Below are 22,419 nucleotides of genomic sequence, written 5' to 3'. Positions count from 1 at the left end.
AGACCCAAGTACGAAGAGGAGGCATGAGAGATGGAGGAAGTACAACTTTATTTTCCAGATGCGACCCAAAGGGACATCTTCACATTCAAATCCAATCCTTTACCTGCCCCCTGAAAAGGCGCAGAGTTGACTCAAAGAGGTGGGGTACCATAGATGGATAGGGCTCACATGAGGAGAGAGGGATTACTGGGGGAAGAACTCTTTGGTAGATGCTGCTGCAATCAGCTAGGGGGTGGTGTCGTCCTTTTACAATGAGGTAGATGGAACAATAATAAGACATCCCTTTGGAGTGGAGGTGGCATGCTGTCATCTCCCAGGACTGGATCCCAGAGTGGGCACCATAGCCTGAAAGAATCAAGGTGGGAGAGTACCTTCTCTCCCTTGCAGTGATACTGGGACTCTTAGCTCTCAGTAGCTGCTTTCAGGGCAAGGTGCTGGAAGGGGGCCCTGTGGAGGGTGGAGGTGCAGGATTGGTTGGCCCCAAGGAAGCTGGCACAGGCTGGCGGCGAGCAAAGAGGATACCTGATAAAGGGGCGAAGAGAGAGTAAAATGCAAACATAAACAGGAGAGGGTGGGACCCAAAACCAAAAAGGTGTGCAAAAGTGTCTGGATTCTTAGAGAACCACAACATCCCTTGCCACACACTACCTAGGACAAGTCCCTCTGGCCAGTGAGAAGCTTCTACGCCAATGTTGATACCCATAAGTGGATAAACAATAAATACTAACGCAGAGACCCATGACAAAGCCGACATCCCATGGCCACCATGCCGCAGAGACCATGCTTGGGACCCCATGCCACACAGACATTCTCTCTAGCCTGTTTTAGTGGAACAATTCTCTGAACCCCCATGCATGTTCAGATACCCCTGAACCTCATGCTAGTAGAAAAAATCTAAAATCCCCATGCCAGTCTAAACCCCAACTTCATGCCAGTGTAGACAGCCTATAGTACCCATACCAGTGTAGACCACCCCATTGATCTCTAGCGCCATGTTGATACTGCTGATGCCGCTGCCTGCCAGATTGAGGGGTCCATCCAATCGCTCTTCTGTCCAGAAGAAGGCAGGGGAGTCACATTTTGGGGAATGAGATTGTGCACTTATTCCTACGGATAGCCCCCATTTCACTTGAATCCCTTACCATAACAATGTGGCTGTCTATAGGAGGATCTGTCTGTACCACCTCCAACATCCATCAAGTGAAGTCTATCTTCCCTCAGTATACAAGCCCAAAACCCTTCACTAACAAGCCCTTCCTCACCCCTTAGAGGAACTTTGCCACGAGGCAGAAAACTGGGGGGTGCCCCCAGTCGAGGTGGGTCCACGGAGCCCATCAGCACAGCCTTCTTCTCTGGAGGCTCTTCTGGGGCCAGCTTCTCCCGTGCAGCCTCGAAGGCCAAGCCCACAGGTAGTGCCGGACGAGGGGGTGGAATCCCAGTTTCTTCTGGGGGGAGGGGAGAACAAGTCACTAGGCTCCTTTGGCCCAAGCTACCTGTGTTTGTATTTGATTTTCCTCTAGGCCTGGGACCAAAAGCGGTCACTTGATAAACAGGTTAAGTCGCTCCTCCCATCCAGAGATTCTGAAGATGTGGAGAATAAGGGCCAGCATAGTGGTCTAGGCTGGTTTATGTCAGAGAATGTGCAAGCTCTCCTTGTTCTTTGTCCTTAAATAACCCAAGTTACGGGGGTAGCAAACTACATCCAAATGGGACCCCATGTGGACAGCTGTGGAATAAAGCTGCCATGAAGAACCTTCTCTTGAGCTTCAGACCCCACGGGTTTCACGACTTTCTTGACCTCAAGGCTCAGAATCACTAACTTAGAGATTCCAAAACCTAGCCCCATCAGATCTTGCTGCTCTCATATCGCAATGCTTCTCACATCTGAGTCCCTATATTTTGATATTCCCTCTGTTTCGGTGCTTGCATAGATCTCAGAGACGCCATTTCCCAAACTCCGCCCCCTCCCCTCGCACCTTTCTTTACAGGGCTCGGGCTCAGTTTAGCGCACGCGTGGGCAGGCAAGCCTGTAGCAGAACCCTTGGCAGGACCGGGGCAGCTCGGGATCGCGGCCGGGGCGGGGCCATGACCCGAGGCGGGGCCAGGAGCTCCCCGAGGTGTCTGTCCTGCTAAGCTGAAGAGCGGGACCGCGGTGTAAGCCTGGCGACGGCCCTCACGGCGATTGCTGTCTATGGCAGCCTGGAGCTCCCCTGGGGAACTGAGTGCCCGTGTCTCGCACTCATATGGGTACAAATACTTCATGTACCTAAGGGCGGACGGATGGGCGGTGGGAGGCTGGACCCGGGCGGATCGTCCCTTCCCCGCCCCGCTCTTCACTCCCCCCCGCCCCTCCCCAGCCCCTCTTGTTTTGCCCCAGGGCCCATGCCCTCTGCTGTCCTCACTGGGTGCGTAGCGTGAAGGCGGCAGAGGTGATGGTGGTTGGCAAACTGAGGCCGCGTGTGACCTCTCTCCACACTTTTCTGTTGATGACTTCTACCAGGCCACCCTTGGCTGTCACTAGGCGAAACAACGCGTACAGGTCCAACACCTGTTTGGCCATGATGGGCACCCGGTTCACTGGCGTCCCTGGTGTGAAGTGGGTAGAAAATCAGAACACCAAGATTAGGCCTCGTCTGAGGTCATCTCAGGGGACTGAAGGTCATCTCCATGAGGCTTGGGTAAGGACTAAAAGGAGGGGTAGGAGGAAGGACAGGAAACTAAGACAAGAAATCAGCTCAGTTGTCCTGAAAGGGCTCGAAGGTAAATATTTAGACTTTGTGGGCCAAAGGGTGCCTGTCACAGACACCTAACTCTGCAGCTGTATCCCCAGAACAGCCTTAGAAGATATCTAAGAGGAGGGGCATGGCCGTGCTCCAATGAAACTTTTATTCACAGGCTCTGAAATTAGAATCTCACAGCCTGAAAATGTTTTACTTCTTTTAAGTCTATTTTCTAAATACGTAGAAACACGAAAAGCCATTCGAATCTACCAGACTGACAGATTCGGCCTGAAAACTAGTTCAGTTTGCTGGGCAGACTGTAGGAAGAACTTCCGTCTGTGCTCAAGAGCTATATTCCCCAAAGCAGCAACCCTGGGAGGCTGCAGGAAGCCAGGGGACAGCAGCTGCAGCAGAATCAGCTCCTGCCTGGGCCAGCCACCTCCTCAGCCTAGCCACCCCCGCCAGCCGGTCCTGACAAAGGGGCCTGTCTGAGCTGAGCGATGGGCCCCAGTTAATTCCTTACCGATCCCTGGCCCCTTCCACCAGCGCCTTTGGACCCGAACAATTAGCTGCGGCCTGATTAATGGGGGGAAATTATCGGCCCCGCGAGACCTCCTCCCCCTGCAGCCGAGCAGAGGGAGGCAGGGCCTGGGGTGTGGGCAGCAGCGGTCAGACCATACCACTCCGTTACCAGGAGAGAAGGTCCCCCGAAGGGTGCAGAGAGGGAACACTAAGACTACCACGACCAAGTGTCCTTGGGGAGCAAGAAAGCCTGGGGTCCTCACACGGGGCTCTTAGGAAGGAAGGGACCAGAAAATGTTGCTGAGTGCTGGGCTGGGGACTGGGAAGACTTGGGCCAGAAGATGTACTGGAGGGGGGCAGTGCGGACAGTTAATTAGTGGCTTATCAGGCTGCTTTCTGAGTGAGTTAATTAGCTTTGGAGAGAGAGATAATGAGTCAGTGTTCAGTCCCATGAATCTGGGGAGAGGCGGAAGTGATGGACTGCTGCCCACCCTCATCCCTCCTGAACCCCTTCTGTGTTCTTTCAGCACTGAGGTTTTCTGGAGAGCAATTCCTTCTCTGTTGCCCAATTCATATGGCCTCAGGTCATCCTTCTGGAAAGCCTTCCTTCAGTCTAATCCTAGTCCTTCCTGCTGCAGAACAGGTAGGGAGTGTCCTGGCTAAAGCAAAGGGAAATGGAGTAGAGAAGGCTGGGGAGGGTTTACTGTATACAACCAAGGATTCTGGTTGGTCCTAAGTACTGGGACCCTCCTCTCTCAATTCAGTCCCAACCAGCTCTCCCCCCTTCCTAATTGATCTCACACTCATTAACCTGCCTATGGGCTGGGCACTAATTAATCCCTGGTGGAGAAGGGAGGCAGGGTCAGAGGTTAAGGATGCTATCGAGAGCCCAAAGGACAGGCACCACCAACCTCAGGGCTCTGCAGGGAGGACCTCACCTGCGGACTACACCTTGAGATCTTCCAGGGTGCCCCCCCAACACTTTACTCACCTCTCTTCTGCATGAAGCTAAACAGGTCATCCAGAAATTCCTTCCTCTTGGGGTCCGCATCGAGTTCATACAGCTGAGGAAGGACCAAGGTCATTCTCCACATCCACTGGCCCCTCCCTCCTGGAACCCCAACTCAGGTGGTACCCTGGACAAGAGTTCTTGGTGAAAGGGTGAATGGAACCTGAATGTGAACTCTCTGGCCTCAGACCCACTCCCAGGTGCAGGCAGGGTGCCTGAATCTAATATATTCGAGAGACCTGTCCTAGCTAGTGGTACCCTAGGTGGCTCAAACCTTGCATCTGACAAATATGGGGGTGGGGATGGAACAGGAAGGCACTTCAGTGGCTCGGTCTGCTTTTCATAACAGAGTCTCGACCATCCTGAGGATGGACATTTGGAGTCTCAGGAGGGAAGCCAGGCTGGGGCTAAGCGCCACACCCAGAAGACTGATGAGTATCTGAAGCATTTATTCATTCCTCTTAATCTGTATAAGGACATCATGTATATCCTTGTGGGCCAGGATATAAATTAGGGTGAGTTCAGGCAGGAAGGGAAGATCATTATAGACGCCATCTTGTCTGATCCCCTTCCAGAGGTGGTTACTATGTCTACCATAGAAGTCATCATACAGGCACTGACACACGAATCTAAGATGTCAGAACATACAGAATCTACTGGTCACCACCACCTCCAACATCACCTCCCAAGTCTAAAACGAACAGTTCTGGAGAAATGGAGCCATTGGTCCAGAGAAACATTGTCTCAGCCTCCGCTGGCTGTGAGTAGCACGGGCAGTAACATTCTATCCCCCAATAACAACTCTCCAAGTAAAACCTTCCCATAAGTATCAAACCCCAGAGACATAGCTTTGGGCCACACACACATTACCCAGAGTTCTAAGTCTCACATGGGACCTACAATGACACCCACACTTCCTCAGTCATAAGCCCAGAACAAAGCCCTAAAGAAACAGCCACTGGAAATCTCCAGGGTAATAAGGTCCTGAGTGACACTCACGGTTTTACACTAATGCCACAGAACACCAGCACAAGAAAATACACCAAACCAACCCCCTATGAGTAACACCACGAGAATGGCACACCTGGAAACCACAGCCCTGAGTAACGTTGGTGACAGCCTGGCCTACTATCTCTAGAATAACACCGGAAGGGTTCGGAAAAGGTCGTGTACATAAAGACCTGTAGTGCCCATTCTGCACAGGGGCCTCCGTTACACTGCAGCTGAAGTGACCAGCACAAGCTGGGAGCTGACACCCGGGAATTTAGGCTAGGGGGAAAAAACTGGATGGCAAAGCAGTGTGGCAGGAAAGAGGATGGGCATACCAGCCTGCGAAAAGGAGAAGCAACCTCTATCCTCCGTCCAAAGACAGTGGACAGTGTAAGACTCTCCGTCTGGTCCTTGTCATTTGTTATGAGAGGGTAGCTAGGGTCGTGTTGCCGTGGGTTCATCAGACTCCAGGTCTCACTCCCTCAAAGGCCCTCACACCCACTCTGCCTCCATTTCAGACTCATCAATGGCCTCCAAGGGTCAGTTCCCATGTTTCTGGGGTCTCTATACCTCTTAATGAATTCTGTGCACTTTCCCCATGTTTCCATGGGTGTCTCTCCTGACTCATCACTATCCATCCTCCAGTCTTCTCTCTCTCTGGGTCTCTGTTTTACATCCTGCAGAGGCTGGTAGGAATGTGTGGACCGCTTTTGTCAGTGGGGAGGAAGGAGGGACAGCCTGGCAGTGATGGAGAGAGGGTTCCTACCTGCTTGAACTGTTCCTCATAGGTCCACTCATGTGGTTGGAGTCCAGGGGGCTGGTTGGAAGGTGAGTTGGGACACCGGGCTTCTGGATGGCTCTCCTCCGCTGCCTCCTCTTCTGCTAAGGGTGCCTCTCCCTCCTCATCTTCTTCAGCATCCTCCTCTTCGTCAGCCCTAACCACCCCTAAAGCCCCCTCAGCCTGTAGGGTCCGGGCGCTAAGCAGGGGAGGCTGTGGAAGCGGTAGGCGTGGAGGGGCCAAAGGCCCCACCCCTTGGGCCAGCCGAGCTGCCTGCTGCCTCTGCAGGGCCTCCATTACAGCTTCCAGGCGCAGTCCCCCTGCTGGGGGGGTTCCTGGTACCAGGCGGGGCCCTGAGGAAAGGGCCGTCTGTGGGGAAGGGAATTATGAGTACTGGGCCTCGCTGTACCCACACCCTACTACAAAAGGGTAGATGCGCATGGATTCAGGGGCATACATGGAGCTCTAAGGAAAGGGCAAATAGATCCAAGTGAACAGAGACAGAGGGATAGAGGGAGCAAAGGGACAAGAGGCCAGACCTAGGGAGTCAGACATGGTCAGAGACTGAGGATAGGAAGAGGCCAAGCAAATTGGAAAGAGTAACAGGAACCAAGGAAGAGTGGTGCAGAGAGATGGAACACACACACACACACACACACACACACACACAGACACAACGACAGGGAGATACGAAGACAGAGACTTGAGGAGAGATCCGTGGGGAAACAGAGGCTGAGGAGAACCAAGGAGGAAAGGGAGGGATAGAGGGAGGGAGGGAGGGAGGGAGGGAGAGAGAGAGAGAGAGAGAGAGAGAGAGAGAGAGAGAGAGAGAGAGAGAGAAGTGGGGGAGAGAGAGGAGATAAAATACCAAAGAAAGAGGGAGAGACAGAGAGCTGAAAAGAGACAGTAAGATGGGTTGAGAGAGACGCGGGAAGACCGACGCAAAAGGAGAGAGAAAAGACTAGAAAGAGTCAGAAAATAGAGGACACTGACGGAAAAACGGGATAGGAGGTAGAAGATGAGAATCAAAAATCGAAGAGGTACAGAAAGAGGGCAGCAGTGGCTGGGTCTGGGACAGGAACAGTACCAGACGGGCATGAGGCTGCGGGTCACTGCGTCTGGATCCCGGGCTCTGGTCGCTCTGCAGCTACACTCACCTGCCTGGCACCGCCCGAAGCCCCCGGTGTCTCCACGGCCCCTCTGTCCCACCGCCTTTCGGGCGGCTCCTGTCTTTCTGGGTTCCCTGCGCAGGGTCCCCCGCTGTGCGCTCCTGCCGCCTTGCGCTCTTCTGACCGCGGTGCGTTCACTGGCGGTCGCTCGGCTGCCTGCGTTCCCGGGGGCGGGACCCGAGTCCAGCAGGGCGGGCGCTGGCGGGAGGGCTCTGCGGGAGAGACCAGGGTGGGCTCAGCCCCTCTTAGCCCCCCAACAGGTGTCTCCCACCTTCCTTACTGCCAGACTCAAGGGAGGGGGCGCCGGAGAGCTATGGGGAAATCACGCATGGGAGAGTGAGGAGTCCACAGCTAATAAACTCCGACCCATAGCCCCGCCCAGCCTCCCAAGTGGTCCCCCAAATCCACAATCAGTGCCCTCCGTTCACACATTAACACATCTTGTCACAAGTTCAGGCCCAACCTTACACATCCCGTTTAAAGGTCACTAGAGGGATCAAGGGCCTGGGCAAACTGTGATCCCATGAAATCACTCTGCAGGATGTTGGGGTGAATGTGGAAAACCTGGCCAGAACAGAGCTTCGCCTCGCGCCTTGCTCACGTGCCATCGCCAAGTGCAAGAGTGTGCCAGTTTGTGTACAGGTATGCACAGGCCAGTGGCCCTATGTCTGTGCCCTTACACACTCAGAGGTCTCTGGGTTGCCTGCATACCCACACTAGAATATACACTCCATAGGAGATAAACAGGCATAGACACTTCTCTTTTTAAAAATATCATTCGACATTCTCCCAAGGATTCCCAAGCATGCATGGAAGAGAGAAGACTATAATGACTCTTGACTTCTCATTGTTTATACCAGCGATCAGCAGCTTGCCTATCTTCACACACCTTCTCCACTCAGGTGTCCCTGACTTCCAAATCTGTGTGTCCAGACCCCTTGAGCCAACTGCCCTGTGCCTATCCTACCCCACCAGTTCTCTGATTGGGGAGTCCTGACTGGCAGGTCACAGTTTCTCCTCTGAGCAGCCTGTCTGAGCCTATTCCTCTCAGGTACCCTCATATATTCTGAGTTGCTTTTCCGTGGCCAAAGAGACCTACCTGCCAAGGCATGAGATCGCCATAAACTGGGTGAGCAGCAAATGACGACACCTGAATGGCTATGCCACTTCACCAAACCCTATCCTCGGACTTCACACTCAGTGGAGCACATATGCCTCAGGACAGACAAGCCTACATGGCTGGAACCTGTCATGACCTTCCTCCTTCCTCAGTCTCCTCCAGTTGGCTATCTCCTCTTAGAATCAGCTTGCCCTAGCCTCAGACCCCCCATTCTGGTGCCACCCATGATTGCCTGCCTCTAGCATCCACCTTGTTTGAAATCCAGCTCCTATTGTAGCACCAAGTGCTTGCTCTCGGCCGTGCTGGGGCTCTGTGTCTTTCCTCTCTCATATCAGATCGCATAGCCAGTCCCAATCCCCTTCCAACCCCACAATCCGTGATGACCCACTCATCTTCCGTAGTGAGATCTCCTCACCCCATGCGCGTGGATGTCTGAGGATGCATTCTCTCCTGCAGAACTCTCATGCCCCACTGTGCTAGGCTCACAAAGGGGTACATTAGTGGGATTAGTGCATGCGTAGGGGCAGATGGTCATGTCCGGGGGTGCTGTGGATGACTGGAGGGTAAAGGGTAGAGATGTGTGTACCGAACTCTGGAGTCCAGCTTGCTCCTTTCTTTTCTAGGTTCTGCTGCCTGCTTAGAGGTGTCTGAAAATAAGGATGTTAAGATTCCCTGGGAAAGTAGGTACTGGTTTGGGGAAACTCCAGTTCTGAGATGCTGGAGATGACTTTTTGTGGGTCTTGATGGGAGGGGGCACAGAAGTAGGCATCTCCCTCACCTCCAAATATGAGTCAAATGAAATGAACCCACCTTTGGGACCTGGACCAGAAAAGCTACAACTAGGAAGGAGTGAAAGAGAGAAATAAGGCTACTGGGATCTGGTTTTATTTATTTTATTTTTTAAAGTTATTATTTATTTATTATGTATACAACATTCTGTCTGTGTGTATGCCACACAGAGGGGAGGGCACCAGACCCCATTACAGATGGTTGTGAGCCACCATGTGGTTGCTGGCAATTGAACTCAGGACCTTTGGAAGAGCAGGCAAAGCTCTTAACCTCTGAGCCATCTCTCCAGTCCCTGGGATCTGGTTTTAAAGGAAAGGCTGCGTCTTCCCCCACCACATACAGGTTTTCCATTCCTCAGAGACAGGAAAAATGACCTAGACCTTCAGAAACCAACACACATTTGTTAAGTGCTATGGTAGGTACTGTTGGGCACAGGCCCAACTAAGACAGCGTCACTGAGACATGGTATCACTCCAGTAGAGGAAATACATACTGGGTCAGATGGCAGTACGTAATTGTACCTGGGTCTGGTGGGCACAGACATGTAATCCCAGCTACTTGAGAGGCTGAGGCAGAAGGATCACCAAGACAAAGGCCTGACTGAGCAACAGAGTGAGTTCAAAGTCAACCGGACAATCTTACCAGAAGCAATCTACAGATTCAATACAATGCCCAGCAAAATTATTCACAGACCTTGAAAGAACAATACTCAGCTTCATGTGGAAAACCAAAAGAACCAGAATAGCCAAAATAATTCTGTACAATAAAGGAACTTCTGGAGACATCACAATCCCTGACTTCAAACTCTACTACAGAGCTACAGTACTGAAAACAGTCTGGTATTGGCATAAGAACAGACAGGAGGACCAATGGAACCTAATCAAAGACCCAGATATCAATCCACACACCTACGAACACTTGATTTTTGACAAAGAAGCAAAAAATATGAGAAAAAAGAAAGTATACTCAACAAATGGTGCTGACAAAGACCTCAACATAAATCCAGCCACACTGAACCTCATAGAAGAGTGGTGAGTACACTTGAGCGCATTGGCACAGGGATCCACTTCCTAAATATAACCCCAGTAGCACAGACCCTGAGAGAAACAATTAATAAATGGGACCTCCTGAAACTGATAAGCTTCTGTAAAGCAAAGGACATGGTCAACAAGACAAAACAACAGCCTACAGAATGGAAAAAGATCTTCACTAGCCCCACATAAGACAGATCCCACATCCAAAATATACAAAGAACTCAAGAAATTGGTCATCAAAAGAACAAATAATTCAATTTTAAAAATGGGGTACAGACCTAAACAGAGAACTCTCAACAGAGGACTCTAAAATGGCTGAAAAGACACTTAAGGAAATGTTCAACATCCTTAGTCATCAGAGAAATGCAAATCAAAACAACTCTGAGATTCCATCTTACACCTGTAAGAATGGCCAAGATCAAAAACACTGATGACAACTTATGCTGGAGAGGTTGTGGGGGAAAGGGGAACACTTCTGCATTGCTGGTGAGAATGCAAGCTGGTACAGCCCCTTTGGATGTCAGTGTGGTGATTTCTCATAAAATTAGGAAACAACTTTCCTCAAGGCCCAGTAATACCACTTTCGGGTATATACCCAAAGGATGCTCAATCTTGCTACAAGGACATGTGCTCAACTATGTTCACAGTAGCATTGTTTGTCATAGCCAGAACCTAGAAACAACCTAGATGCCTCTCCACCTAAAAATGGATAAGGAAAATGTGGTACATTTACACAATGGAGTATTACACAGCAGAAAAAAATGGCATCTTCAAATTTGCGGGCAAATGGAAAGATCTAGAAAACATCACGTTAAGTGAGGTAACCCAGTCCCAGAAAGACAAATATAATATGTACTCACTCATAAATGGTTTTTAAACATAAAGCAAAGAAAACCAGCCTACAATTCACAATCCCAGAGAACCTAGACAACAATGAGGACCCTACGAGAGACATATGTGGATCTAATCTACATGGGAAGTAGAAAAAGACAAGATCTCCTGAGTAAATTTGGAGCATGGGGATCATAGGAGAGTGTAAAAGGGGAGGGGAAAGAAAGGAGGGGAGTAGAGAAAAAATACATATAGCTCAATAAAAACAATGTAAAAAACAAACAAACAAAACCAAAGTCAGCCTGAGCAACCTGGTGGGGGTCTGTTTCAAGATAAAAAGTAAGAAAACTAGAATTGTAGTTCAATGGTAGGGTATGTGGCCACCACGCCTAAGGTTCTAGGCTAAAGCCCCAGTATCAGGAAGGGAAAAATTACTTCTTGAATTTTGGGAATAGGAAAGGAAGGAGTGTGTTGGTAGTCACTCACTTGGCATTTAGCAAATTATCATTCTCCCTAGCTTAGAAACTCGAAACAAAAAAATGCTTATTTTCTCATATTTTTGTGAACAGAGATTCAAGAATGGTTCTGTGTGTGTGTGTGTGTGTGTCCTTGCTTATGAGGTTTTAAAATTATTTTATGTGCGTGTTCTGCCTGCATGCCCATTTATGCACCACATACATGCCTAGTATCTAGAAGAGGCCAAAGAGGTCACCAGATCCCCTGGAACCGGAGTTGTAGATGGTTATGAGCCACCATGTGAATGCTGGGAATGGAACCTGGGTCCCCTGGAAGAGCAGTCAGTGCTCTTACCTCTCCAGACATCTCTCCAGCTGCTGTGTGAGGTTTTTGTTAGTTATTTTCCGGGTTACTGTGGCACAATACCCAACAAAAGCAACCCAAGGGAGGGTTAGTTTGGCTACCCTGGTCCATTGTGGCAGGTATGTTGTTAGGGCAGGAATGTGAGGCAGCTGGTCACACTGTATCCTCAGTCAAGAGGTAGAGAGGAGAAGCTTAGCTAGGGAGAAGAAGGCTCAGCTGTTGAGAGCACTTCCACTCCCGCAGAGGACCCAGGGTGGATTCCCAGCACCTGCATAGCCACTAGGGGAGTTCAGAATCACCATGGAAACATACCTCTGAGTGTGTTAATGAGGGCTCTTCCAGAAAGCGGTTAATAGACTGGTTTTGGGTGCCATTCCATGACCTGGGGCTCCAGACTGAATAAAAAAGCTGAATATCAGCATTCATATCTGCTGCTGCTTCCTTTTAAATTTTTGATTTAACTTATAAAGTGTAAGAGTATTTCGTGTGCGTGTATGTCTGCTTACTGCAATCATGCAGGTGCCCTCTGAGTCCTGAAGAGGGCATCAGTTCCCTTTGGAGCCACAGAAAACCACCTGGTGTGGGTGCTGAGAACAACTCAGATCCCCTTCAAGAGTAGGAAGCATTCAACCATGAAGTCAGCTCCCCAGCCGGTAGGCTTTGTCTCTTGAAGGACAAGGTGTCAAAAAATGTTCTCAGATTGGGATAAGCTGGGGAGATAAAGTTAGATGAGAGCTTACTGCAGAAGCATGAAGACCTGAGTTCATTCCCCAGAACCTATATGAAAAACCAAGAGTTATGGCACTTGTCAGTGGTCCCAGCCCGGGAGGCAGACAGGAAGATTCCTGGGACTTTCTGACCCATGGTCTGGCTGAGTTGATGAGCTCCAGGCTCAGTGAGAGGCCTTGTCTCAAAATATAGGGTAGAGAATGACTGAAGAAGACGCTCTGAGTAGATCTCTGGCTTACACATAACACGCACGCGCGTGCACACACACACGAATGCACACCCACACCTGCACTCATATGCATGCATGAACACACACATCTCTCCTGACATGCAGACTTACTGGTGCAACTCAGTGGTATAGAATTTGCCTAGTGTACTTGAGGCCCTGGGTTCAACCTTCAGCACTGTACACACACACACACACACACACACACACACACACACACGCACGCACGCACAAGCACACAAGGAAGTATTTGGAACCCACGTAGAGATGCATTCCGTATTCTGGGAGCCCCCCAAAAGCTAGCTGAGAATGTTTCAACTCAAACGTGGGAGTATAGTGCCACCCCATGGCCATGTATGGTTAAGTTCTCAGGATCATCCTCAGAACTGAACTGACAAGAGTAGTAGTCACACCTCACACGATTCAATTCCTCATATTCCAAAACTGTTCTCTATAGATGCAACCCAGCCAGCAGGAGACTCAGGGCCCTCTAGTGTTGTGGTCAGTACAACGCTAGCCTAGTATGCACAAAGTTCTCTGGCCTTAATCCTCAGCCCTAGAAAGGAGAGGCAGGAGGGTCAGGATTTCAACTTCATATAGTAAATTCAACACATCTTGGGCTTAAAAAAAATAAAAGCTGCATATGGTGGTGCTCACTTTTAGCCCCAGCACTCAGAAGGCAATGGCAGGCAGATCTCTGAGTTCCAGGAGGCCAAGGCTGTATAGTATAGTAAGACCTTACTCCAACACCACCCACGTCTACAAAGGCTGACTCCTAGGTAATTTTTTTTTCTTTTTTTTTTGGTTTTTCGAGACAGTGTTTCTCTGTAGTTTTGGAGCCTGTCCTGGAACTAACTCTTGTAAACCAGGCTGGTCTCGAACTCAGAGATCCGCCTGCCTCTGTCGTTCCCCCCCCCCCCCCAGTGCTGGGATTAAAGGCGTGCGCCACCACCGCCCGGCTCCTAGGTAATTCTTAAAACACATTCAAATATATAGTCCCTTCTGTCCAGAACAAGCCCTGCAGACCGGACTGCAGGAGGCCTTCTTCAAGTGTCCCAGAAGGCTGTAGTCTTTCCTGATATTCACACACACAAGGAAACGAACTGTTTAACAAGTTTTATTGACAGAGACAGACAGTTAGACAGAGAATGTAACAGAAATGTCTGGAAACGGAGGGGTATGCACATACACTAAAGGCTTTTTTGGGCTCGGGTGGCTCCTTGGACCCAGGATTCCTTCTCCAGGCCCTCTCCTTGGGGGCAGGCCGGGGCTGAGGCCAGCATTTTCCGTACACCCCCAACAGGGATCTCTGAGATGGAAGACCTTCTCTTCAGCATTCTGTACATTCTCCTCTGTTTTCCCAGCCAGCCGAGCTGGGTGGCTGAGGACGTGGAGAAGCCAGAGGGCACTTGCATAGCAGGGGAGTGGAATGGAGCTAAGGCATATGGTGAGGGGAGGGGAGATGAAGGGAAGGACAGCAGGGCTGCCGGTGAAGGGGGCCTCCCGGGGGCAGCTCCACTTTTCCTTCGCCCGAAATCACTACTGGATTGAGGCATCAGAGTAAGGAAGAATGTAACATCCACCCCAATCCTTAATCCCAGAGCCCTGAATGCCAGCAGGAAGCTCCGGAAAAGCCTGAGTCAGCGAGTCAAGCTTGTGATAGGTGTTCAGACGTGACCGGCCCCCTTGGTATATATGTAGGGACCCTCTCTGGATGGATGGGAGTGCATGACCGTACAGTACATACAAATCTTAGCATCTCTATTCGTCTCATTTACTCCCAAAGAGCTGTTTCTGGATGTATAACTATGTATGTCCTTTCTCATACAGCAGGAACTTAATATGCGTGGTAGATGCTGCTGTTGGTGCACATGAGTTCCAGCAAGTAGATGAGTGTGGTCCTGCCGCTCCTGTCCATCCACAGGTCTTCCTCAGTCCTGGCTGGTCAGGGGTCTTGGCCAAAGAGGTAGGTGGTGAGCTCGAGCCGGAGGCCCCGAGCGTAGGCGCGAAGGGTATAGAAGAGGGTGAGGAAGTCCTGGGTGCTGAAGACAGTGTCAGCCAGGGCAAACGCCAACGTGGATGGGATGACACCCCGGCCGTACTCCACCATCCATGTGTTTGGTCCCCACTCCACAGCCGTTGCCTCTCCAGGGCCGTGCACAACTGTCTCTCCTGGGGGACAGACAGGAAGTACCCTTGTGAGGAGCCCAGCCCTGCCCTTTCCACGGCCTATGCGCTCTCTATGTACAGGTGAGGAATGAAAAGACAGTTTCGAGAAAGGAAAACAAAAACCAAAACCCCATTGGCCTGGCTGTCTAATCAGAGGGGGAAGACACACACACACACACACACACACACACACACACACACACACACACACACACACAAAATGCCCACTTCTAAATATCCTATGGCACCACCTGGCCCATGTCCTCTCTTGGGCAAGACTATAGAGGGCTACCCCACCCAGCTACAGGCTAATATATAGAAGCCATGGGCATCTGCATTCCCAAGTCTCACTCATAAAAAACAGAAATACTGTTAACCCCTGAGATGAGCTAATTTGACAGGGGGCGGGGCTACAAGGCTTGCCAGGCTTTCTGAGAAACGCAGCTGTTCGATCACAAAGTTTAATGATTAGCCTTACACCGTTAAGTCCAAGCCTTTTCTTTTATACGGATGCTGCAGAAGTCCGTTTAAAAAAACAACAGGAGTTGGAGAGATGGCTCATTGTTAAGGGCACTTGGCTGCTCTTCCAGAGGACCCAGCACCCACATGATGGGTCACAACACTTTCTAACTCCAGTCTCAGGGATCAGATGCCCTCTTCCGGCTTTTGAAAGCACCAGGCACTGACTGAAGAGGTGCACAGACACACAAGAAGGCAAAACACCCACAAGCGTAAAAGTAAATAAACATTTGAAAAACAACAACAAAATTACAAAACCCACAACTGTCTCACTATGTTAAAAATAAGGATGGGAAACTATTAGAGTATCTCCCAAACAATTGCTGGAATAATGGCTGTGTAAAATCAGCCTCCTAGGAGGGGAAACTGCCTTGTTTTGTTTCCCTTTAACAAATGAAAGCGACAGGGTTCCTCCTCAGGTCTATCCTAACCAAACACCTGTGGCTTACCCGAGGGAAAGAAGGATAGATAATAGGGTAGGCCTTCTCGGGACGCCCTTTCCTCGCATTCTCGGCCTTTCCCTAGCCTAGAGGGCGCCCCCTCGGACAGAACTTCCTTACCTGGGTAGAAGACCTCACTTTTCGTGGTGCCCTCTCTCCATTGGTGGAAGGTGCCAGAGATGATGGTGTCAGAAATCTCAGCCCAGTATCGCCCTGAGGGACAGTAAAATAGACGCCGCCCATCAGGGTATGCTAGTCAACACACCTCCCAGCCAAACCTCAGAATAGATGGCATCGGCCCTCGATCAGCCCCAGCCTCCCAACTCGGCCCACCGCCAGCACTGACCCGAATGGCCACGGGAGCCCAGGGCGGTGCCGAAGAGCAGCACGTACTCAGACAGCGAGGCGTGCAAAAGACACATGGCGCCCATCCAGCCGCCCGCGTTCACAAACACCCACTGCAGCTCCTCATCCGGCAGCACATGGCCTGGGTGCAGCCTCCGCAGCTCCACGATCAGCCGAGAGAAGGCCAGCTCATGGTCCAGTCCTGATGCAAAGAGGAGTGGCGTGGGTGAGACCAGTCCCCGGTCAGGGCTCGGAGGGGAAGGAGCCCTCGGGAAACGCAGTACCGAGCCGCTCCAGGCCGGCCCACCCGGCTCCCCGCCCTCACCCGCTCACCAGCGTACTGTCGAGCAAGCTGCGCTATCTCTTCTCGCTGGAAGACGAAGCTCTGCGTACCCAGCCATAGCCAAAAGGCCTGGATCAGCACCGCGGCAGCAGCCAGAAACAGGGCGATCCATATCCACCGCCGGCCCACGGCCCACTGCATCCCGGCGGGCATCCTGGCACCACCAGCGTAGGAGACAGATACCGCCTCAGGTTAAGCACATACAGACTCAAAACCCGCTGCCCACGGTCGCCCCCGCCGCCATGGTACGGCTCGCCTGGGCCAATCGGAACGTCCGGGGCACCTAGCACCGCCCTCTGGATTGAACCATTTTATAACGGGGAGAGCATAGGTTGGGTGGCGCGGTCCAAACAAGAGGTGAGAGGGCGGGACCGAGCCTCCTGGCTGTAGCCTTAGAGTTTTCTGTCTTGGTGTCCCCCGGCACCACACTCTGTGGGGGAGAGCTGCGGGGAGACCCAGAATGGACTGATCCACCTGGACTGGCTGTTCCAGAAGTAGAACTTTCTAGGATTCGTGATCGCTAGCATAGAAGCGGGGAGGAGATAGTGCCACTGGGAAAGGCCACGTGAAGTGTTTATGAGATAAGGGCTCTTGCTGCTGATGGGAAGCCTTCCAGGAGTCAAAGAGGGAGGAGGAGGAGTATGTAGATATATTTGTAGTTAAGGTCTCACAACGTAGCCTTAGCTGGCCTGGAACTCGCTGTGTAGACTAGGCTGACCTCTAACTCACCGGGAGCCTCCTGCCTCTCTGCCTTTCCTGTGCTGAGATTAAAGGCGTGCACCACCATGCTTCTTTAGAGTAGTGTTTTTCTCTGAGCCTACAGTTAGTTCATTCTATGTTCTGAAGCACAAAAATGCGAAAGGCCTTGTAAACCGATAAATTTATCCACTGGGGAGCTATGGGATTCAATTTTGCCACAGAATGGTACTGGGCTTCATTTGGAGGGGAGCAAAATTGGACTAGGGTCCAAGTAAGAGACCTGTTAGTGCTACCTAGAGAGATCTTGTTTCACTAAACAAATTAACTAACTCTGGGCACTGCACAGATGTCTCAGCATTTAAGAGCATATATGGGCAGGTTTATCTGTAACATAGAATAAACGAATACAAAGTATCTGCTTCATAGCCCATACGTTTATTATGATGAGATTAGTGCCTGGCACATGGTTAGGATTATGTGTTAGTTAGAAAGAGACAACATAAGGCTGAGAGAGGCTGCACACATCCGTAATCCTAGAACTTGGGAAGTAAAGGCCCAAGGATCAGAAGTTCAAGGTCACCCTTAGCTACAGAGTCAGCAGAGGTCACAGGAGACAACAAGAACAGCAACAGAAACCATAAAGAACTAGAAGAAATTAGACTTATACACAGAAGTGAGGGAATGAAGGATCACAGTAGTCAAATGTAATGGAGGGATTCAGGAAACACATGGAAATGCCGATCAGATTCTTCAGTAGGAGTATACAACATGGATATATATATATATATACATATATATTTAACTTTAGTTTATGTGAATTGGTGTGAAGGTATCAGATCCCCAGAAACTGGAGTTACAGACAGTTGTTAACTGTCATGTAGATGCTGGGAATTGAACCTGGGTCCTCTGGAAGAACAGCCAGTGCTCTTAACCGCTGAGCCATCTCCCCAGCCCTGCAGCGACATTTCTTTTTGCTCTCGAGCAATCAGAGTACATTCAACAATCTCCACTATAGTCAGATAGGGCCATGTGCCATGCGATTTTATTCTGGACAGTCAAATGGGAGCAGAAACACCGCATAACGTTTCCAGGTCTAGTTTCTAAAAGCATGTGACCTCTTGGGGCCGGAGAGATGACTCAGCGGTTAAGAGCACTTCTGCTCTTCCAGAGGACCCTGTTTGATGGCCAGCATGCGCATGGTGGCTCACAGCTGTGCGCAACTCCAGTGGCGCCGACGCTGGGAACTGCACACACATGGTGCGCTGACATACATGCAGGTAAAACACCAATACACATAAAATTTAAAAGACCGTGACATTCTATCACACCTCTTTTTTCTTTTCACCTTTGGCCAGTTAAAAAAAGGCCTATTGTTGTGTGACAAAATGTCTCCTGGGGAGGCACAAAACACAAGTCTACTCACCCCAGATAGGGAACCCACACGGCAGACCAAAGTACAAAAAACACCAACATCCAATTTGGTAAATCAGTGAATTTTATTGGGGTTACTTACAGGAGCAAAAATGACTAAACGACAGTTGCATCACCAAAGCCCACTCCAATGTGGTTGACATCTCAAAAAAGCTGGGCATCTGAAGCACACTGCACAGCCTGCAGATAGTTCAACAGGCTAGAGAGCATCTTTTCCAAGTAACTCAGTTGGTTCAAATCTCTTCCAGGCAGCTTAGCTGCTTCTGCTTCTCCCAGGAAACTGGTCTACTCTTCAGAGTTTTCTTTGCAGCTCAGCTTCACTTTGGCTAAGAGAGACTCCCAGCTTTTATTGCTTACTATGGCAAGGCGGGTCCTAGTGAATTTGGTAGGTTTCAGGGACTTCCTGAAACTGAAACTGGTTTGAGTTGTTTACCTTCCTGCTTAAGGAGCTTCCTGCGGGATGGGACATTTTAATCCCAGGAGGAAACTGTTACACAACACCTATCATGATGTCTGTTCTTGTCTGTCAACTTGACTACATGTGGAATTTACTAAAACTCAAATGATTGGGCACACCTGTGAGGGTTTATTATTATTATTGTTGTTGTTGTTGTTAATTAAATCAGTTGAAGAGGGAAGACCTACTTCTAATCCGGATCTTTGAGATAGGAAGATAACTGTGAATCTGGACCACACCTTCTACTGGCAGCCTATATAAAAGACACAGAGGCAGGAAGCTTGCTCTCTCATTTCTGCTTGGTCACTCTCGATGGCAAGTCCATTCCTTCACTGGCATTAGAGCCTACTTCTTTGGATTCCAGTGTATTTTGAAGACCAGATGAGACATTCAGCTGCGGCGAACTCCCTGACCAGCAGGAAAGAACAGCCACCAGACGAGGATTCTTCCCAAATCACTCCTCCTATTGGTCAAAGTGTCTCAGCAGCCATTCCAAGCTCCCTGATAGGTCCAGCACACTGAGGACACTGAGCATGCCCTAGATGGTGGTACTGGCTATGGACCTTATATGGCATTGTTTACTCCAGCCCTGCAGGAGCCAGGTGCCATCTTGTAATGGCGGCTGCATGTACTGGCTCCCTGCTTTCAGCCTTGTGGACTAAACTGGATTCTTGGTCCTTCCATTGGTAGGCAGCCATTGTTGTAGGAGCCTGACCACAGCCTGTAGGTTATTCTAATAAATCGTTCTCTCTTGCCCCTTGGTTTGTCCACACTGCAAAATATTGTACAGCTCAGAGTAAAGGCCGGGGAGATGGATTATGGCATCTTTGTTTGGTTTTGAGAAATCTAGTGTAGAATGGAAGACTGAGGAAACAAGTTTTGAAGTCTCTGGCTTTTATGTCCTTCCTAAATGGACCATCCTCAAAGACCACTGAGAACCCTCCAGTTAATTCACTTTTCATATTTCTTCACCAGGTTTCTCATAAATAAATAAATTCCATCTTCTCAGCCTCAAGCACTAGCTGCACTATAGATAGTAACATGTCTCTTTTCTATGTGAGTTAGGGTAAGTAATTGTAGCTGCTGTAACAACTCCCACCTCCCTGCCAAACAATACCCAGAGCTCAGAGGGCCCTTCTGTAGCAGGCATCTGTCCTCATTCCAGGCCAAAACATTTTCTGAGACCATCAGCCTGCAACTTCCCTCTCTGGTCTTTCTGAAAACTCCTCCAATATGGTCCATAAAAAAAGAAAACCCAGGGCTGGAGAGATGACTCAGATTAAGAGCATTGCCTGCTCTTCCAAAGGTCCTGAGTTCAATTCCCAGCAACCACGTGGTGGCTCCGAGCCATCCGTAATGGGGTCTGGTGCCCTCTTCTGGCCTGCAGGCATACACACAGACAGAATATTGTATACATAATAAATATTTTTTAAAAAAAGAAAGAAAAGAAAACACCATGCCATTGCGTGACTCCAGGAAGGAACTAGGGGATGAGAATGACAGCCACTTTCTCCTCATGTCACAGCAGAGATCCTATATTTGGGTTCTGGGAGAGAGAGGACCAGATAGGCCCTATCTAGACCATCCTCCTCTTCCCCCACAAGAGGGGTCTGGAAAGATACAGAAGAGGCATGAAGATGTTCCTGACAGTGGCAGGAGTCAGTTGGCGTGATCTAGGGAGTGACACGGAAGCATCGCTCTTCCTGAGTAAATGCAATGCCTCAGTCTAGTCACTGAGAGACAGCTAAAGGGGTAGAGAGCGTGTTCCCTCTTCCTGTCCTCATCCTCTGATGTACTTTGAGCAGCCTCTGGCCTGGTAAAACTCATATTGCAGTCCATGCCCTCTGCCCTCTACCTAATGGTCTCTTCAGATTCCAGACCTAGGATTCTAGGGCAGAGGTCAACACCAATGTCCCAATGCTTGCAGCTCAGCTGCCAGTATGCCTGCCTCTGCATAGCCTGCAGAGATGGAATAGTGAGACATACCTAGAATACCAGTAGTCAGGGGTGGAAAGCAGGGAGATTAGGGGTTCAAATTCATGCTTTCACACCGAGAGTTCAAGGCTAGTCTGGAAAATATAGGACCCTGTCTCCCAAGAAATGAAAACAACTCAAAAAAAAAGTTCCCTTCAAATAAAATCAAATTTTCTATAGAAAACACCTCTGGGGGTCCTGAGAGATGGCTCAATAGTTAAGGCATTTGTTGTTCTTGTAGAGGATCTGGGTTCAATTCCCAGCACCCGTATGGTGGCTCACCTCTGTCTTCAGTTCCAGGATGCACAGATATAAATGCTAGCAAAACACTCACACACATAAAGTAAGATAAACAAATCATAAAAAGAGATTTTTAAAATATAGACTCTTTTATATTTATTTATTCCCCCCTTTATTTGATTGTCTGAGACAGGGTCTCTTTTAAGTAGTTTTGGCTGCCTAGCACCCTCTTTGTAGACCAGGTTACTCAGAGAGATCCACCTGCCTCTGCCTTCCAAACGCCAGTGTGTACCTCCTTGTCTGGGCTTTTGTTTGTTTTTGAGACTGACTTCACTATATTGGCCAGGATGGTCTAGAACTCGTGGGCTCAAATGATCTTCTGACTCAGCTTCTAGAGTAGTTGAGACTATAGGCAAACACAACACTGGGCCTGGCATATGCATATGTATATATATATATATATGTATATATATATATATTTCACTTTCTTGTTATTTATTTATAGATTGGGTCTTGCTGTGTAGAACTGTGCAGGCTGAACTTGAACTTGTAAGCTTATTGTGTCTGTCTCCAGAGGGCTGGGATTAGAGAGAGGTGTACACCACCACACGCTCCATTACTTAGCTTTTTTTTTTTAAAAACCGAGACTGCAGATGAGGATGGAAGTATTGTTACAATGAAGTACTCCCACCTCCAGGCAATACTGAAGGGCCAGGCTTCATCTGTAAGTATGAAGTCCCTTCTACCCTAACCTGATCTGTAGACCAGGCTGGCCTTGAACTCACAAAGATCCACCTGCCTCTGCCTCCAGAGTGTTAGGATCACCACGGCCCAGCTTTACTAAACATTTTAACCATATATCAGACACCTAGGTTCTATGTAGAGCATAGAGATGCCCTTGGGCAAAGAACAGTAGCATTCTGGACTCACAAAGACCTGGGTCACCTGCTGAGTGGCTGTGGTGAAAAACAGATGTTTGGTAAAAGCAATGTCTTCTTGACATGACTGGGCCATCGCACTCTCTGCAGCTGTGGTTACCTGCACAAAATCCGAGATTTGGCCCATC

General features: G+C 49.6%; 2 protein-coding genes across 4 annotated transcripts; both read right to left on the bottom strand.

Annotated features, from left to right (window-relative positions):
- Positions 1-148: 148 nt before the first annotated feature.
- Arid3c (AT-rich interaction domain 3C) lies at positions 149-6,316 on the bottom strand. Of its 3 annotated transcripts, XM_050156113.1 has the most exons (7): positions 6,008-6,316; positions 4,234-4,306; positions 2,403-2,586; positions 1,977-2,266; positions 1,263-1,445; positions 961-1,050; positions 149-522 (listed from the first exon to the last, which is right to left on the bottom strand). In XM_050156113.1, the coding sequence occupies exons 1-7, from the start codon at positions 6,314-6,316 to the stop codon at positions 422-424; spliced, it is 1,230 nt and encodes a 409-aa protein (XP_050012070.1). In that variant the 3' UTR covers positions 149-421. The 3 variants fall into 3 exon arrangements, with proteins under 3 accessions (XP_050012070.1, XP_050012072.1, XP_050012073.1); XM_050156115.1 differs by lacking the exon at positions 961-1,050; XM_050156116.1 differs by lacking the exon at positions 1,263-1,445.
- Positions 6,317-13,837: 7,521 nt separating this feature from the next.
- Positions 13,838-17,971, bottom strand: Sigmar1 (sigma non-opioid intracellular receptor 1). Its single transcript, XM_050156030.1, has 4 exons — positions 16,543-17,971; positions 16,211-16,411; positions 15,985-16,077; positions 13,838-14,908 (listed from the first exon to the last, which is right to left on the bottom strand). Exons 1-4 carry the CDS (start codon positions 16,703-16,705, stop codon positions 14,682-14,684), a joined length of 684 nt encoding a protein of 227 aa, XP_050011987.1. The 5' UTR covers positions 16,706-17,971; the 3' UTR covers positions 13,838-14,681.
- Positions 17,972-22,419: the final 4,448 nt, after the last annotated feature.

This window comes from Alexandromys fortis, unplaced genomic scaffold (genome assembly GCF_014885135.2).
Source record: "Alexandromys fortis isolate MF-2015 unplaced genomic scaffold, M_Fortis_MF-2015_v1.1 scaffold_92, whole genome shotgun sequence".
In the NCBI taxonomy this organism is placed as follows: domain Eukaryota; kingdom Metazoa; phylum Chordata; class Mammalia; order Rodentia; family Cricetidae; genus Alexandromys; species Alexandromys fortis.
This window is presented reverse-complemented; position numbering and strand designations above follow the sequence as displayed.